We start from the raw sequence: 17,896 nt of genomic DNA, 5'->3' as shown, positions 1-17,896 counted from the left end.
AAGCAGAACTTGAATATACCAGAGACTACTATTAAATCCTCCGTGCCTATGGATTCCAAAGTCGGGTAACAGGCTGAATCAATAGACTTGAGCTAATTCGTCACCTTTAGGACTGTTGTTGCAGACACCTGATAGTTCAGACATGGTTGTTAGGCTGTCACCACAAATAAATAGCTCTCTCTGGATTTCTCTAGCAATCAACCGTTCTTCTCTCTCTCTCCTCGCCAACTGTTTCAAGGTTGGTACAGACGCACAGCTTCGTGGTATCAGATTGTTCGCGATCCGACACTGTTATGGTCTGAAAATCTCGACTCAAATTTGTGTTCTCACTTCAAATAAGTATGCCACCGGCACCTAACTATCCAGGGCTGGCATTGGTTATTACCTCACCGTCCTTTTCTCACCGTTGTATTGAACATGTATACTCTCTCTACAGTACAATTCAATTCAGATTCAATTCAGATTCAGTTCAGATTCAGTTCAGATTCAGTTCAGATTCAGTTCAGATCCAATTCAGATTCAGTTCAGATTCAGTTCAGATCCAATTCAGATCCAGTTCAGATCCAGTTTACTTGTGCCTATGAATACCCCATCCTCTCCTCTGATTCACTTCTCCTTCTCTCTCCATGCCCCCCACTTTATCACACTAAATCAACTTATCACGTCAGTCTTCTACTGATTCTCTTTCATCTCTATTGTCAAGTTTATATTACTACTCGCGTCATTGAGCAAACATGGACGCCCCCCACCTCCCAGTCCCAGAGCACATCTTGTCATTAATGTCACTGCCTCGGCGACAGGTGTTGACTGAACATCACAACCGATCAGTCAGCGTCTCTTCGAAAATCTCTATGGACTCCACTGCCTCGGACTTTCTTGCCGCAAAGATTGAAGAACTTGAGAATGAGACTTCCTATATCGCCAACATCAAAGCAGGGATGGAGGAATCCAACGTCAAAGGCCCAGCGTCAAAGGAACCCTTACAGATGGAGAGAGTATAGAAGAGCACTGGAAACATACATCATCCACGTTCGAGCTACAACATCCACCCTATGTGTTCCTAAGCGGCAAAACATGTGCTAGAAGATGATCTAAATGAGACACTGGCGGTCCACAAGCGGCTAAGGACAGACACCCCATCCGATGAAGGGCTGCTAGCGAGAGCTTACAAAGACTCTATTGTGTCTCTAGTTATAAGGGCAGAAGGGAAACAAAGGGCGTCAAGTTTCAACCAAGCGCAGTTTAAGAAAGATGTGAACAAGTATTATTCTAGCGTTGATAGCGACGATGGAACCAAGGTCTGGTGTCATGTTATTGGCGGCTTTTTTGACAAGAAATCTGTGAAGGCCGCCCACGTTGTGCCTAAGAGTCTATACTAGGAGGAATTGGCACATATATTTGGCGATGAGGATATGGTTATATAACTTCCGCAAAATGGTAAGCCTTTCTTTCTTTCTTTTTCTAACACTGCCTAGGCATTTGCCCTAACCATTCTATAGCTCTTTCCTTGCACCACGAAGTTGAGTCCCTTCTTGATCGAGGAGATATAGCGATCGTGCCAATGCCAGGGACGTTCGCGGCCCCAACTGAATGGAGATGTATCATACTCAACGAATCGCTAAATACGGACATCGTCTATAGAAGAGATGGTGTTGGGTGCTTGGGTGCGTGAGACCCAGGACCCACATAGGACAGATCCACATATGTAGTAGATAGTTTCTCTCTCTCTCTCTCCTCTCTTCTCTCTCCCTATTCACTTCTTACATATCGAATCTACCTACATGGTTTCTCCATCTGCATTCCATCTGTAGATGCCACAATAGATGGTTATACCAAAGGAGAGACGCCTTTTATTCTCAGAGTTAAGGTATGGTTCGGCAACCACCTAGAAGAATATGTGATCGTTCGCTAACAAACTAAAAGGACCTCGATAACCGTGCCCTCAAGTTCCTGTTCGAAAATCACCCTCGTCAGCGGTATCTATACCTGCGGTTCCTGATATCGTATCTATGGAGCAAGCGTGAATCAGTTCCCGGGTTGGAGCGAAAGGTGGATTCAAAACGGTTTTGGCCCTCCGCAGGTTCATACCTCCAGCGTTCCACTCTGCAGGCACTCGCCCGTTGCATCTCCGGATGCGAGATCCCTAAGGATCTCACTACTGAACAGACCTTTGCGCGTTCGAATAGTCCAGAGCGATGATATAGCTAGAATGAGACTTAAAATATATATATCTCTTCATGCTAATACTCTGGCAATGCGGGAGGTCCTGCGATTCACTCACTACCCTATACCATAATTCTCCGAGGTATGATTCCCTCTTCTTCACAACCTGATACATACGACCATAGGGTGTGGAAAATAGGGCTTCCCGTCCGCTCAGCCGTACTCAAGCCACACGCCGGTGAGTTAGTAGTTGGGTGGGTGACCACCAGCGAATCCTCACTGTTGTATGTTTTTTTGTTTATTTTTGTTATTATATTGAGTCCATTTCCGACAGATAGCCATACCAAGCGCCCAATAATTAGGTACGTATTTGGTGCTTGGCACTCCCATTCCTCCATACAAACTCGAGGATCCTGTATCTTAGGATGGCATTTCAATTCGGACTGCTTCCGATGCATGTTGCCTTCTACAAACCTATGTACGAACCATGGAATCAAGAAGAATCCAGCTTTAACGCTGTCACCGCTTATTTTCCTACCCAAATTCACGCTTCGTAGCGAGGGGTGGCAAGGAAGACATAAACACTTCATTTCCAGGTATTAAGAGATTAGACAGTTTTACAATTTGACTCAGTTCACATACTCTATGTAAAAGCTTCATTCCAAGTTCCTACATGCTGTTTAGTATATTACTCTTGTAGTATATTATTCAACAATATAAGCAGGCTAGAGGCGCCTTGAACGAGGTATTGGACTATGGATTGTTGTAGATGATAGTCTCCAATCTTCTCAGTGCTGTGGGCAATAATTTTCAGCCTGCTCTCTAGGGTCGTATTGGAATTTGCTGTTGTTTGCTCCGATTGAGAGAGGTTTGCCCCGGCCTCTAAGTCACTCAGTTGAATATATTGAGTTCTAGGGGTGGTTCACTGCATTTTCATCACTGCCTGTATGACTTACCTATAGCAGTCTATCCCACCCATCCCTGAACTAGCGGTCAAGAGACCTGCTAATTAGGATTTATATTTTTAACTCTTATAGGTGTATTTCAAATTCAATACAATCCAACTCAGATTCAATTCAGATTCACTTCAGATTCACTTCAGATTCACTTCAGATTCACTTCAGACTCACTTGAGACATCTTTAAGCATCAGTAGGCTTCAATTAATAACTACAACATACAACATTAGTTTTTGTAAAGTGAGAGTAGATCTCAATTACTACTGGCATGAACCGATGAAAGAGTTATGTGCCGGTGGCATACTTAGTCTCCCGTGGTACGACCAGACAAAATCAAGTTCCAGACCCTTCCTCTTCAACAACCCCCCAGTTGGGCTTTCACAACAAGACCACAGTTCCTATTATTCAACAAGCTACCCCACCGGCAAAAATGCTATGGCAACCTCAGTCTCATACAGTGCGACCAGCCTCTTGCCCGAACCCCTCCCTGATCTTGATATTTCATCTCGCCGTACAACCAGACACGCGTTACACACTTCGTTGGATCCCTACAACCATGGGCAAACTTTGAGGCAGACGTTGCGAACACATACAACGGCCAGACCTAGAGCTCGAGGGCTTTAGCTTCCAGCTTAACGGGCAATTATCTCACCGACTCAGTCCATGAAGAGCAAGTTTTCGTGTCTGGCGAGCGCGGTATACAAGTTCGACTGGAAGGACAAGCGGGAACAGTTCTAGGGGCTATCTTTGGGGCTCGGAATCAGGATCTCAGGCTCGGATCCTTTAAGGCTGCTCAGCCGCCGTATCACGGATGCCTCAAAGCCCCTGATTTTGTGCTTAAGACCTCGGTCCATGATGCGAAGGTCGTAGGAGAAGCCAAGGTTCCCTGCATGGCAAAACACTGTCTCGAGAACCTAGTTGATGAATTTGAGAATAGCGACACGGAAAGCTTAAGGCACGCACTAGGTTAGTATTATAAGCTATTAATAGCAAGACATTCTTATTAATATATACCTATAGGTCAAATTGCGCGATATATGCTTGAGACACGTCTGAAATATGGATTCTTAACCACGTACGAGCAAACAATCTTCCTACGAAAGGTAGATGTCGGTCGAGAATGGGGATTGGAGTATTCTCCAGTGATTTACCATTACAACAGAGGAAGCACATCGGGTGGAACAGTGTCATTTTGTCAGAGCCTTTATCATGTTGGATTGCTAGCCCTCGCAGACTCAGCTTTTAACACAAGCACGGGCATGCGGAACCAAGTTTGGACGCGTAACGCCTAAGACGGGACCATCTTCTTCGCCACGTCTATCAGTTATAGGATTGTATTGTTTCCTAGCATGGCAAATCAAAGAACAATGTGAGGCTGGACGGAACATTCTACTTCTTCCTTAGCTACCATTTCCAGCGTGAAGTATCCTTATCCCAGTCTCTCCATCTGACTGGAACGTCAGGTAAAGCAAGCTCAAATGTCGCGATCCGTTGGGCGGGCTCAGCCAAACGTCTGGGTTCACCCTTCATGGCCTCATTAAAGCCACCGATGAAGTAGCTATATTGAATCAGTCAGTAAGGAAGCTAAGATAACGTGGTTCGCATACAGGGTTTGAGTCTCTCGGTGCCAAACCAGACTTCTTGCCCTGCTCACGCTCGGGTACCACCCGTGCTCCTTCAGCTTACTAGAACATTGATAATAATTAGAGTCAGTGATAGAGAGAAGGAATATCGAACTTACGCAAGAGCGTTAAGAAAGGATACACGGACTTGCTCTCTTTCATAGCTTTCAAGATCCCAAAATGGACCAGCGCCGTCAGTATCGCCAAGGCGTAGCCCTGGAACAATTTCCCAAGCAAGCCATATGACGAACCCACCCGTAACTAGCCCTGAAGGATTCTGAGTACCGGTTTTGTATCCGAGGAGCTTTGGTGTGATATTTGAGCCCTTTTTAGTTGGATCGAGCAGGGAAGGTAATTCGTGTGGGGTACATGACGTGGCTTGTTGGCTTCTAATATCCGCATCATCCATTTCGGTTATTAGATGGGGAACCTGAATGTAGACTCGCGTAAAGGCTTTCGTTGCATGTTGTTGAGGGTCACAACATAGGAATTTAGCCGAGGCGAACGAATGGAAGCCATATGTCTTATTTTGTTCCACGGTAGCCTACTAGTTATGCTCGTTTAGATTCTCGAGGATCCTGTAATGGGACGAGAGGGGTCATACCTGACCGTCATACTCATTCAGCTTCTCAAGAATTTCCCACCAGGAAGAGAGCGGTCATCAAGGGTGATAATAGTTCCAGGGTCGGTGCCCTTGCGGAACCAGGGCAACGAGGAGGTCATTCCAGCGTTGGATGGGTGCTGTGGGTATGGGGGTGGGAGAGAGTCGATTGGAAGGTGGATCGAAGCCTAAAGTAGAGGGTGGGACTGAGGCTCTTATGTGGGTCATATGTGGACCAAGACGGTCGGGATCCCGAGGCGGAGTCATATCATGTGACTATCACCGGACAAGGTCCGGCAGAACTTCCATACACATAACTAATGGGAGAGAATTATTATGTCAAAGCGAGCTAAATCTGTATTGGCAAAGAAATATTGATTGAGTGATTGAAGAGAGGAAAGACCCGAACGAGTGGGAACGGGGCAGGTTGAGCAGTGTCAGGTTACGTGTTGGAAGGAATTATATTATAGAATGCCGAGGGTCGAGTGTTGGTAGGTGATTGGGAATTTGGGATAGTGGCCTACGCGGCTGAATAGCAAATTTTGTGCAGAGAAATAATAATCAAGCACATGTGAAATATTATTCATTTGAAAAAGAAAGGTTCAGTTGCCCTTTAAATGGGACCGAGCTCTGGTCTCGGGTGCATCTCTGAGAAATATTCCACTCCGTCCAAGCCTGTCGCAGTAACGCCATCTCAATATCCGCGAAAATGAGGCCGAATTTGTTCAATGCTCAGACCCTGTCTCTGTAGGCTACGCAATTTTCGTTTATTCTTTGCATGAAGCCTCTGCCGGGGCTTGCAGCTGTTCAAATAACCAAGTGATGCTGGGGGACTGAGCTTGCCTTTGCTCTATCGAGGTTATGGGAGGGCGTGTGCCTAGCACACCTCATCACATTGCCGGAAAGAAAATTGCAAGAATTCAAAACATTCCCTAGTAAGGGGTTGGTTGCATATTTCTTAGTGCTTCCCCTATTGCCTGAAATGTGGTGATCTGCCGTTCCTGCTCTTCCTGAGGCAGGGCAGCAAAAGCACTCGTTTCTTCGTCCCACTTCCTCACACAGTCCACATTCCAATTGCACCTCTCGACCTGTCCAAAGATCGGGTGATAGAATCGTGGGTGACGGTCTGGCCACGCAGATGCATGGTAATGGTGCTTGACCAACGCTGTGCGCGAATTATGAGTGCCCGAGTCCGAATGACCTTGCCCAGCGGCGAACGCTTCCACCGTGAGAACCAGAAACCCCCGACAAGTTTGGACTCCGGTATGTCATGAAACATACTCCATGTAATATGCTTGCCCGTTGCACGGCTCATTTCAGATAGTATTGCGCTTGTAAAGGCAGAAGGCCCGGTGCCTGTGATCACATCATCGAAGTCCAGCTGAAGCTCTGAGATTGGCCTTCCTTGCTCGATGGAGAGTTGATTGAGCCATTCGAGAATATTCTCTACTAGTCGCATCATCACGGGCTGTCGAGGCTTGCACATGAATGTCCATTGACAGAAGGATTGAGATTTTTGACCTAGTATAGGATGATCGCGGAAGTGTGGCTCATCGATTTCGACGCCAATAACCATGTTGATATTGCTCTCATCGTGGCTGTTTGGGATGAATCGCTCAACTGGTCTTAATGCCTCCACGTCTATATCAGCATAGACACCTCCCTCTATGTACAGAACAAGATATCGAAGTAAGTCGGCTTTGATGATCGGAGCTGTTAAAGATCGGTATGTTTTAACGATATCTGGTCGATTCATCCCAAGGGGCCCGAAGTTGGCTTCGACATAGTCAAGGTCATTCTGGTCGGTCAAAACCTCGTACCTATAGCCCGGGTTTTTAGAGATCCAGCTGCGCGCTACTTCGATATCACGCCCGTCAAATTCCAATGGATTCACTTTCCAGATCTGCCAGATTTTCCTGGGGAATTGTCCACCAATATTGCTGGTCAGCTGAGTAGAGTATGATTGATTCTTGATAAAGCCGTGCGATGTTCTGGTGACACAAAAGTAGACGAACAGACACAAAGCCACTAGGCCACCATGTGTGAATCTGCGTGCCTTCTTCGGAAAGATACTAGGCAACGCGAGGTTCTTCTCCAGCATGACTGGATCTGTGATGTGATTTAATTCAATGACCTCCTGTGTGGGACAAGAATCGAAGTCGAGAAACAAGGAATATTGTTAGTACGGGAAGGCCGGGCCATATTTCACTGATGACACAGATAGGTATATTACATACAGCAATACATGTCATGGTAATTAACATGTGGTATTAATTCGTTACACTCGCCAAGGCAATAAATAGTACCTGTCGCTAGCATGGAAATGGTCGAGGGTTGAAGCTTAACTGATTGCATTCGGGGCAGTGGGGCCAATAGTAGAGACCAGGTGGACGCAGTTATGGATTTCGTTCAAAACGCCATTGGGACTTTTGTACTCACATTCGACCTCAAATGCTTGTGACAATGCAGGGGTGAGATCGTGGCTGCATGGAGTCTCAGACCCTAACTTGTGGGGGAGAATGAGGGGAAATCTACCCGTAGGCTTTTATGGGCCTCGGCATGACCAGACACTGGGCCTTAAGGACTACTCACTATATCCACTAGTTTCAGATTCACATGTTACAGAGCTGTACTGACAGCTGTGTAATTCTCAAGTGAAATTCGGATTTCTATTGATCTTTTCTTTTTTTCAAAATTTCAAATGACTCTCTTAAGTTCAATCCACTTCTTAACTTCAATCCACTCGCCCGATGTCTATGCTACACCCCTCAATCGAGAAGTCTTCGCCTCAATTGTTGCAATCAAGGCCGGAGCGAGCCCTCGAGAATGGGCAGTGGAAACCACAGCCTGCCCATATGACACGCTCTAGACATGGGATGTCAATCTCCTCTTCCATGATTCCCTTCCTACCCACATTCCTTACTGGGCGGACAAACAACGACAGCAACACGAATGAAAAGCAACGGCTAATCAGCAGACCCACCGCATACCTAGATGGATTGCGAGGTTTTGCTGCTCTATTAGTCTACTGGGGACATCATCAAATTTGGGCCCACGATGGCGGAGGGCTGGGAAATACCTTCGAGTTGGCCTACGGTTACGACAATAAGTACTATTTCGCATGCCTTCCTGGTATTCGAACATTGTTTTCGGGAGGACATTTTGCCGTCAGCGTCTTTTTCGTGCTCTCTGGGTACGTTCTTTCAATGAGGCCACTGGTAATGATCCAGGATGGCGATTACGTTGGGCTAGGTAAATCCCTTTCCTCAGCCGTATTTCGCCGATGGTTTCGTCTATATATTCCTGTCATTTGCACCACATTATGCTACGTTACATTTTTGCACTTGTTCAAGTTCGCCACTGTCCCAGAGGTTCAAGGAAGCTACCGTGCGGAGCTCTGGAATTGGTACGCCGAGTTCAAGAATTTCAGTTTCCCTCTCCGAACAGGCGGCGAGCCCTGGTTCACATACAATTTCCATGTTTGGTCTATACCCGTCGAACACCGAGGTTCTCTAGCTGTCTACACGGCCGTTCTCGCCTTTTCAAGATTTCGTCGCAATGCCCGGCTTGTAAGCGAAGTCGCGTTGGTTGTGTACTTTTTGTACATTGCGGATGGATCACACTATGCTATGTTTATTGCTGGCATGCTTCTAAAAGATCTCGACCTCCTCGCTATACGAAATGACTTGCCCCGCTTCTTTACCGGACTAGTTCCCTTCAAAACAGTCATCATGACTGTTCTCTTCTATGCAAGCCTTTATCTTGGAGGTGTCCCGTCACATACGGACAATTTGCAACAATTACGTGACTCATCAGGGTGGTACCTCTTATCTTTCCTAAAGCCACAGGCAGTGTTCGATTACAAGTGGTTCTACCTGTTCTGGGCTGCTGTCTTTCTCGTCGTATGCACATCTCACCTTCAGTGGCTCAAGACATTCTTTACCACTCCATTCAACCTATACTTGGGCCGTATTTCGTTTGCGTTTTATCTGGTTCACGGACCGGTTCTGTGGACTCTGGGGGACAGGCTCTATGCTGCAGTTGGTTTGGTGCGCGATTCACACGATCAGAATTGTCCCTGGTGGATTAATCGCCTCCCCTTGCCTAACGTTGGTCCTCTTGGGCTTGAAGTCAACTTCCTCGCCGCGAATCTGGTTCTGTTGCCCTTTACTATCTGGCTGGCAGAGGTCACGACTAGGCTAGTTGATGAGCCGGCAGTGAAGTTCTCCCAGTGGATCTATCAAAGGGCGCTGGCTGACAACTCCTGACAACCCTCCGCATGTATCCATGATCTGCCTAGTTTGATTTGAGTATCTAATAAAAGGCGTTCTTCTAAATCGTAAATTGCCATATAATAACACTCTTGTAACTGGGAACGAAAGTCACGACTAGCCCGTACCCCGGATACCAGTGGATGATAAAATTCCTTGTAATGGTATTCGCGAGATTCCCCTTAGATTTGGCACTACCATTTGCAATATTGAAAATTCTCGACAGGAGGTAGTTTTTCTACAGTTTTGCAAAGATTTCCGGGACACTGAGATGTTTCATAATTATGGTATGGATTGTTAAGGGTTGTGGGCGATCGAATCACCCCTCAATGCAGTGCCCCCTTTTTAGTCAGGGCCAACAACCTTGGCAAGGCGTTCTCTAAAATAAGACGTATAACTTATAATCTCCTACTATTATGTCCCGTCTACACTCGCCAAACTGAACATGGCCAAAAGAATAGCCACACACTTGATACTTATTGCAGGGCTATTGTCCGCGGTGATCCTCCTCGCCAAATTTCAATCCAACCATCTCGGCTTGCAATCGACATTTTTGTTTACAGGCTTTTCTTCTGGTGGTTTATATAAGCAATCAGACATCGATGCCGGACAATCCGACATAGCTTGTTCAGGCGTTCGTGGCAGCGAAACTTTGTCCCACTGTCGGGATGGACAATTTACGGACGAGGACCGAAGATATCCTGCATTCGACAAAGACATGTCTCAAACACACCACATAATATATTCGGCATCAACTCCCGATCGAATGTATTTTCAGATCGAGTTCGGAAAAAGATCCGCCATAAATCCCAGTATAATCCCCCATCCTGAGCTGCTTGACACGTGGATCATCACTGCGCAACTTTACAAGCCTCAGTCCGCTCCAACTGCCTCAGTCTGGTTCGCCGAACTTGTCTGCAATGCCGCATTTTTGGACGACAAGCGAGTCTTGAGCTGTCTGGAGCCACCGCTGCAATTACCCATCCCAGCGACCTTTGGTGAATCCAGCAAGTGTCTCGGAGACCTTTCATACTTTAATCTCAACGTTGGGCCCCATGATGCAAGGGTGTTCTACGGGCCGGAGATTCCATACACCATTTACGGCTCCAATTCGTTCTTTACATGCTTCGGACAATGGATATCCGACTTCCGAATCTTAGTGGATTGGGGGATAGACACCATAAATGAGCATGAATTCCGACAGTATCGTGAGCTGCAACGTCCAATCCCATGGAATACTGTGGAGAAGAATTGGTTTCTGTTCTGGGATGATTTAGGACAAATGTTCCTACACCATGAAATTGCACCGGCGCGTGTGTTTTCTAAACTCGAGCTTGATGGCTCTGTGGGACCAAACTTGGCGCTGATGACATCTGGTCCTGACCAAGAATGTCTCAAGAGATTCTTGCCTGAGACAGGGAAGATTCATCAAGCGACAAACTCGCTAGCTATCACTTTGTGTGCACGATCTGACCAATTTTGCCAACCTGATGCGACCAATACATTTGTGCTCTTCATCATCCAACAGAAGACATTACAAGGTCTTCATCCCGTATATGAGCCTTATGTGGTGCTGATGCGGCGTTCGATGCCATTCGGGATTTATGCGGTCTCGTCAAAACCAATCTGGATCTTTGGTCGCAGCATTAGAGCAGGGAAGTCAGATGATGCTTATTCGACGGGGTTGCCGGAAGATACCTCCGAGATGCTCTACATGACCAGCATCAGTTGGAAAAGCCATGGCCAAAAGTACCATGGGTTCATTGATGACACACTGTTCTTAGCCTTTGGCAGGGAGGATTCGGACACTGGCGGTATCGACGTCACGGCGGGGGATCTTCTGACAGAGCTAAGTATGTGCGCAGGATTTTGATCTAGTTCCCTAATATTGTATAACATTTATGCTTGCATCTTTCGTTCTCAATGGGCCTAAAGGTAGACACCACTTCTAAGATGCGCAGTACACAGGCGCGTTCGGGGGAAGAATATAATTTACATGTGTATGGTACTGTAAATACTCCAGATTACACGGAGATCAAAACAAGCCTCCCTTCCAGGGTCCTATTAAATCTTGGTCGGTGGTGGCTATGTTGGCGTTGACTAGCGTACTTTGTCTCAGCCAAGAATCTGTTCATATTTTCACATGTTTTGCTAATTCTAAGACATTCATTGACCGAGGTTCTCAAAGTCATCAAATCCCCGGACCTTAACGTATCCCCCACGTATCCCCCGCGTATCCGATAAGTTTTTAGCATATGCCAGAAACTCTAATTGATTAGGGTTTGCGGGGTTCGAGGGTGGGCCAATTGAGTTTTAAACCTCAGGGCCAGAACGCCCTCTGTTCGATCTTATTTCGACTAGGCAAGCATTTGGAAGAACCTGATTCGTCGCGTCTTGCTAGATTGGTCCTCTTGGGAAATCAGCTGTCAGCAGGGATAGAATCGCGTTCAAGTTGTTTCTCCGCGCACGACACTAATCGGACGAAGGACTTATTTCCCTTTTCCTTCCTTTTCCGTCCTTTTTTTCTAGTTTGCTGCTGCCGACGTTACATCCAATTTCCACCGTACTCGGTTGTAGGGGGCGGGCATACCGGAATGCTTGTATGATGGTGTATTGATGTACATGACAGGCCCACCTGTTTGATATTTTTTTATATAGTCTCCCGAAACCTGGAGACCATGAATATATCTAGTAAATAAATGAGCCTTGGAATTCAAACTCGCACCACTCAAAGTTCGAACACTCTATCGTGGAACAACAGAGCTATTAAAATGAGTGTAACTTGAGAAGGCTGAGTAGAGGCAATAAAAATAGACGGAGGTACTAGCGCGGAATTAAGTATAGTAGACAGCGGCCAAAAAGCCATTCTGTCGTCTCTCCGCACAACCATCAAACAAAGAGGATCATGCTGGCTAACATGATAACACTACCAACCATCTGAACGGCTCCGGGCGCAATACTAGAGGCACCATTGAACTGTGAGGTGCTCTGGGCCGAAGCTGGGCTGATCGTGGACGAAGTCTTGAAGCCTGTCCCGAAACCTGTCCCGAAACCACTGACCGTGGTAGAATTGGAGCTCGTCGCTGTAGTTGGAATAACTCTTGCGGAAGTTGTTGTGGGAGCGGATGTATCCATCGCAGGGATTGAGACCGGATGGCCTACACCGGAACACAAGGATTCAACGAGGCTGGATACGGCTATAGGACCTAGTTTAGATCGAGTCATAGAAAGGGAATGTGGCTTCTCATACCTTGTCGGTCCGCGACATCACAGGCTTTATTGACGCAAGGCACGATCTCCGCTGCGAGGCCAGGCTTTTGGCAATGGCACGCGAAATCCGTAAGGTCAGAGCAGCCGTCTCCGCCAAGGGTCGAGGTAAAACAAGTAAGCTGGAAGAGAAATAAGGAACAAGCACAGGTTAGCTAGGGACGAGACATTAAGCAGGGATATTGAGCGGATAGGGCATACAGAGCATTGGGGGATATTGGATAGCTGGGCTCTAGCGATGGCACCAGCGGCGAGCACAACAATACCAGCAGTAAGGCGCATTTTGGCTAAGGTGTAGAACCGAAAAATTGAATAGCCTGGAGTCGGTCTGGCGTGGAGGACAATTAACGCGACCAGAATAACGAAGTCCTAATATATGGACGAGACTAGTTTTATATGATTTTCAATCCAGGCTCTATCTCAGGCTAGCGGAATACACCGGTTATTAGAACAGCATTCATATCACATTATTGATTGGTCACATAAGAGTCATCTTGATTTCTCTCCCAAAAGTACTCCGTACAGTCAGTTCGGTTATCTTACTCCGCTGGTATTTCGACTAGTGTAAACCCTGTTCCTGTTGGTCTTGGAATAATATGAACGAATGAAATTCAATCATCAAACGAGGCGGAGTCACAAATCTTACACAAAGATGGTTTAGTGTGGACCTAGGGCCAGGACGCCGAGTAATTGAGCTTTTATAGCCACACCGGACTCAATGACGTTACCCGCACATGCCTTTCATTAAACATGGTGGAGCGAGCCCGGGGCACGGGGTAGCCAAGGGACCATACACCAGAATTGGTACTCTGAGCAATGTGTGTTAGAAAACGGTAGCAAGGTCATATCTAGAAAAATCATTGTTCAAGGGTCTCTTTAAGCCTCTTTTTCGCCTATTTCAATTATATAAACCAAATAAGAGGAGGCGGCAAAACAGTGACTGAATTATATCGGTGGTTGGGGTGATTGCTAGAACCTGCCGACTCATTGAGGTATCTTCCTACTTAGTAACGTCCAAAAGTCCAGAATGGTTACTCAAAGACAACAAAACAAACACATCAAACAGATGGCCCAAAAACAAAAACATACAACAGCATGTGTAGGGTCGTGGTCACCAAGCGCCCACGCTTTGGGCATGGGCGGCTCGCCGCTCTATTTAGGGCGAATATTCACCCACCTGAATATTCCTCACCCCCGAATAAATACATCCAAGAGGCCATATACGCCATATAAAACGAAACAGGTGGAGATCGAAGCCCCCACAAAGGAAAATCCGGAGAATGACACAACTAAATCAAGCAACTGGCGTCTCTAGGAGGTAAGAGACTGCTCAGTTAAGCGGATCGGGTTGGCCGTGGTGTACTTTTGGGGCTGAATTTGGCGGTCATAGAACTTCACGCACACGAGCATGGTCAGAGCCATGGGAATGGCGTCGAATGTATATAGCGGCCATTCATTCTGCCACAAGTAATCTTGAGTACCCATGGCGAATTCGACGACACGGAAGATGTTTCGAAGGGTGATCAGGGCACTGGTCAGGTAGCACAACCAGATGATTTGACGCCAGGAAATAGCAGATTCGGTGCCTTTGGGGCGGTTACGGAGCATACGCACGTGGAAAATCAGGGCGGCGATGACGAAGAAGCCAAAGAAGACCAACTGCACGGCAAGGCCAATAAGAACGATTACCTTGCCATTCGACTCTTTTGACTTGGTGTCAGCACGCGAGATAATCGTCCCACCCGCCCCCTGCAGGGCCAGACTCGCCAAATCACCAGCTTGGAAGATCTTGGTAATCCAGCGGACAGAGACCAGTGAGTACTTCTCCCCACCAGTGGCGCGGATAACGCAACCCAGGATCATATAGATGGACGCAGCAAAGCAGATGGGTGACAACAAGGTCAAGAGGAGTGAGGCGATATACGGTCCCTTCGACGTGATATTGTCATGCCCGATGATCCGAACGCTATATCCAAAGATCTCAGCTAGACAAGACGTGTTATTATGGGGAATTTAGGGAGCTGGGATTGGAGAATAAACATACTGATGCCTCCGACGACGAATGGAAGGCAGAACCATAGCCGCGTACGGCTCAAAAGGTATATGTGTATCAGAAGATTGCTGTTGTGACGGCAGAAACTGGCACCGAGGGCCAGTACTTCCAGCCCTTGTTATTAGGACCTGGATAGCCCATTGCTATCTGCTGGGGGTTGGTAGTTCGAATTGGTGGACGTAGCAATGAGTTCGCTAGGTTGGTAATGGAGATACAAATAAGTACGCTGGATATAGAGTATTGAACAGATATCTCTGAGGAAATTGCTGCTCTTTTATACTTAGTGATATGTAGCGCAGCACAAACGCCACCGATCACCGGCATCTTGCTTCAGGTCTTCAGCCCGGCATAACTTCGATCCGGAGCTCCAGTGCTCCGGCAATCCGGACAATGATAATGTAACGGCCGCTACGTATACGGACTACTATATCATTTGTTGAGTTATGCTCAACCTTATAAAATGTAATAATAACAACAACTATCTCTTCTCAAAGGGGCTGAGTTGCGCGGTAAACGGCAACATCTGCATCCGGACGAAATAGAATTGTTCAAGGTGTGGACACTAAGCGTACACTAGGCTATATTCAGTCATATCTCATACACCAAGTTAGTTCTCCTGACGACCGTAAATGAGTACGGAGGTATACGGAGTATGGATAGCCAAAATCCGACAAGTCTTCATGGTCTTACGTAGTTTCCGATGAGTGCGCCCTCCTACAGCCTCCGCAGCTCTCAATCACAAATGAAGAGCCATACAATGACGAATATGTCTTGGCTATTTCCCCCAAGTTATAAGAACCGCGATGATACCACCGATCTTGACCAGGTGTTCTTCAACAGCGAACAGAAATACTTTCAAGTTTGCAGCCCAGCATGATCTTTCGTTATTCCCTCCTATGCGCCCTGCTTACCGTACTGGCTGCCAGCCAGAGGACTAGGCCAAACATTGTCTTCATTTTGACTGATGATCAGGATATCCACATGAAATCAATGGAATACATGCCTCTCTTCAAGAAGTATATCGCTGATAAAGGGTCTACGTATCAACTCCACTACTGGTATGTTTGCCGACGAGTTACTGCGATATTGCGATACTGATTAAGTCGCAATAGCACCACTGCCATCTGTTGTCCTGCTCGTGTCAGCATCTTAACAGGCAAACTAGCGCACAACACCAATGTTACCGATATATTTCTACCCTACGGTAAGTTCTCAAGGATGGACTAGCCCACCTTAGAGCTGTGGATTCCGTGGGCAGAGGCCGGGGGAGTTATTAAATGACGGATTCTAACCCTTGCCATCATAGGTGGATACCCTAAGTTCGTCCAGGAAGGCCTAAATAGCAACTACTTGCCTGTCTGGCTGCAGGACGAAGGTTACAACACTTCTTAACTATAACATAATTATAAAGTCTGTTATACGAAACTTTGAAAACATCCAAAATTCGGTCATGAGAATATTCTATTCAAGTATTTAGTGGAAAGGTGCTAAAGGAGACGGCCTATGAACATGGATGGCTCTGCGACGAGCACAGAGTTATCTTAGGCGCGACAGTCAAGAGCCCACCATTCTACCTAAGGGTGACCGGAAAGAGGGAATTCGTTGCCCCACCGGGCGAATCGCAGCACTATCTGGCAACATAGCCTCCCGCACTGTCGGTTTCCCTGCAATCCGGTTGGCGTTCTTGGATCTGATTGACATCCTTTAGTCAATTATTTTATCGGAACCACTTGATTCTGGCTCCGGTTCCGACTCTTATCCAGTGCAAATCTGTGGATGTCCGATTATTTCCTTCCTGGCCTATTAATTGCTCTACTGATTCTAGTCGATGGCCATGATCCTCCCGAGTCCCTAGCGGCTTGGCATCAGGCTGTGAAATTTATTCCTTGGGGAAAAAATGGTAAAAAAGGAGGAAGCTCACTTCTGAGATTTTTCATTCCTCATTCCTTATACTGCATAACAACAAGTTATAGAAGATGAGTGGTTCACGTAAAGCGCACACTAAATCGCGGAATGGCTGTTTACAGTGTAAGGAGAGGAAGAAAAAGGTAATGTTCAAAGAACATCCCTGCTTTGTATCCTTTCAGGCCTTCAATGATGTTAATGATGCTGGCCTAGTGCGATCAAAGACCTCCACGCTGCGGAAACTGCTACATGTGGGGTATCCAGTGTGGTTATGAAGATTACTCTGTCACTAAGTTCTCTGTCAATGGCTATCTTCCAGCCAGTCCTCGAGACTCCAATATTGCTTTCATATTTGACCCTCGGTCTGCCAGATCTCCAGGGCCCAAAAAGAGCAGTCCACGTTCACAGACGCCCATAGGAAAGGTCAAATTATCCTTGAGGGATGATTTCCGCGATTCCTTTTCATTATCCACCAACCCTCAGTTGATACCTAACTGTGAGATGGCGGTAACGTCATTGGATAGTATATACCTGACTGTTCAAGACCCGCAGCATCACGAGATTGAACTCTTGCGCTACTACTACATCGGCACACCTTGGCCAGCCATGCCTGTTTGGGGACGATATGACTTCTGGCGCAGGATATTCCCATCATCCGCCCAGTCTAGTCAATATGTCCTGCATACACTTCAATGCTTTTCTGCCTTGCACCTAGCTTCGGTTCGCTCCGAAAATCGCTGCAAGTACCAACGTCTGTCCATGGTACTCTACCATAAAGCTATCACCCTCTTTCGCGAACGAGTCCATACACTTGATGAGGAAAATCGAGACGCCGTGCTTAGTTTCATGAGTTTATTGGTCGTCATCGAGCTCGGGTTTATGAACCCGTCCTGTGAGCCTCACTACGCTGACGGGGATCCGATTGACAAACTGCTACAGCGATTTTCCTTAATCCAAAATCCCTGTGCATGTTACGCCTACCGGAACTCCAGGGGTCCAGAGTCTACAGTTTAATCCAGGACGCCATACATTCCTTAGGTCCAAAGTCAATAGCGT

General features: G+C 46.7%; 9 protein-coding genes across 9 annotated transcripts; 5 read left to right on the top strand and 4 right to left on the bottom strand.

Annotated features, from left to right (window-relative positions):
* Window positions 1-734: 734 nt before the first annotated feature.
* Window positions 735-4,413, top strand: N7516_010453 (uncharacterized protein; the record flags this gene model as incomplete). The annotated part of the gene is made up of 4 exons (XM_057223172.1): window positions 735-995; window positions 1,924-2,176; window positions 3,782-4,087; window positions 4,142-4,413. The coding sequence occupies 4 exons, from the start codon at window positions 735-737 to the stop codon at window positions 4,411-4,413; spliced, it is 1,092 nt and encodes a 363-aa protein (XP_057070393.1).
* A 112-nt stretch (window positions 4,414-4,525) lies between these two features.
* Window positions 4,526-5,152, bottom strand: N7516_010452 (uncharacterized protein; the record flags this gene model as incomplete). The annotated part of the gene is made up of 3 exons (XM_057223171.1): window positions 4,526-4,679; window positions 4,729-4,806; window positions 4,863-5,152. The coding sequence occupies 3 exons, from the start codon at window positions 5,150-5,152 to the stop codon at window positions 4,526-4,528; spliced, it is 522 nt and encodes a 173-aa protein (XP_057070392.1).
* Window positions 5,153-6,398: 1,246 nt separating this feature from the next.
* N7516_010451 (glycosyltransferase family 32 protein) lies at window positions 6,399-7,445 on the bottom strand (the record flags this gene model as incomplete). The annotated part of the gene is made up of 1 exon (XM_057223170.1): window positions 6,399-7,445. The coding sequence occupies one exon, from the start codon at window positions 7,443-7,445 to the stop codon at window positions 6,399-6,401; it is 1,047 nt and encodes a 348-aa protein (XP_057070391.1).
* Window positions 7,446-8,094: 649 nt separating this feature from the next.
* N7516_010450 (acyltransferase family protein) lies at window positions 8,095-9,612 on the top strand (the record flags this gene model as incomplete). The annotated part of the gene is made up of 1 exon (XM_057223169.1): window positions 8,095-9,612. The coding sequence occupies one exon, from the start codon at window positions 8,095-8,097 to the stop codon at window positions 9,610-9,612; it is 1,518 nt and encodes a 505-aa protein (XP_057070390.1).
* Window positions 9,613-10,060: 448 nt separating this feature from the next.
* Window positions 10,061-11,488, top strand: N7516_010449 (uncharacterized protein; the record flags this gene model as incomplete). Its single annotated transcript, XM_057223168.1, has 1 exon — window positions 10,061-11,488. One exon carries the CDS (start codon window positions 10,061-10,063, stop codon window positions 11,486-11,488), a length of 1,428 nt encoding a protein of 475 aa, XP_057070389.1.
* A 1,016-nt stretch (window positions 11,489-12,504) lies between these two features.
* On the bottom strand, window positions 12,505-13,164 carry N7516_010448 (CFEM domain-containing protein; the record flags this gene model as incomplete). Its single annotated transcript, XM_057223167.1, has 3 exons — window positions 12,505-12,812; window positions 12,866-13,004; window positions 13,084-13,164. The coding sequence occupies 3 exons, from the start codon at window positions 13,162-13,164 to the stop codon at window positions 12,505-12,507; spliced, it is 528 nt and encodes a 175-aa protein (XP_057070388.1).
* Window positions 13,165-14,193: 1,029 nt separating this feature from the next.
* On the bottom strand, window positions 14,194-15,002 carry N7516_010447 (RTA1 domain-containing protein; the record flags this gene model as incomplete). Its single annotated transcript, XM_057223166.1, has 2 exons — window positions 14,194-14,867; window positions 14,927-15,002. Coding segments are annotated over 2 exons (750 nt in total), but the record flags the coding sequence as incomplete, so codon positions are not given.
* An 806-nt stretch (window positions 15,003-15,808) lies between these two features.
* Window positions 15,809-16,327, top strand: N7516_010446 (alkaline-phosphatase-like protein; the record flags this gene model as incomplete). Its single annotated transcript, XM_057223165.1, has 3 exons — window positions 15,809-15,993; window positions 16,048-16,139; window positions 16,242-16,327. The coding sequence occupies 3 exons, from the start codon at window positions 15,809-15,811 to the stop codon at window positions 16,325-16,327; spliced, it is 363 nt and encodes a 120-aa protein (XP_057070386.1).
* Window positions 16,328-17,089: 762 nt separating this feature from the next.
* N7516_010445 (uncharacterized protein) lies at window positions 17,090-17,854 on the top strand (the record flags this gene model as incomplete). The annotated part of the gene is made up of 1 exon (XM_057223164.1): window positions 17,090-17,854. The coding sequence occupies one exon, from the start codon at window positions 17,090-17,092 to the stop codon at window positions 17,852-17,854; it is 765 nt and encodes a 254-aa protein (XP_057070385.1).
* Between the last annotated feature and the right edge of the window lie 42 nt (window positions 17,855-17,896).

The sequence above is a fragment of the Penicillium verrucosum genome, assembly GCF_028828655.1.
Source record: "Penicillium verrucosum strain IBT 35672 chromosome Unknown utg000004l_segment0_segment0, whole genome shotgun sequence".
Classification (NCBI taxonomy): domain Eukaryota; kingdom Fungi; phylum Ascomycota; class Eurotiomycetes; order Eurotiales; family Aspergillaceae; genus Penicillium; species Penicillium verrucosum.
Note: the sequence above shows the minus strand (reverse complement) of the source record. Positions and strands in the feature narration are given on the sequence as shown.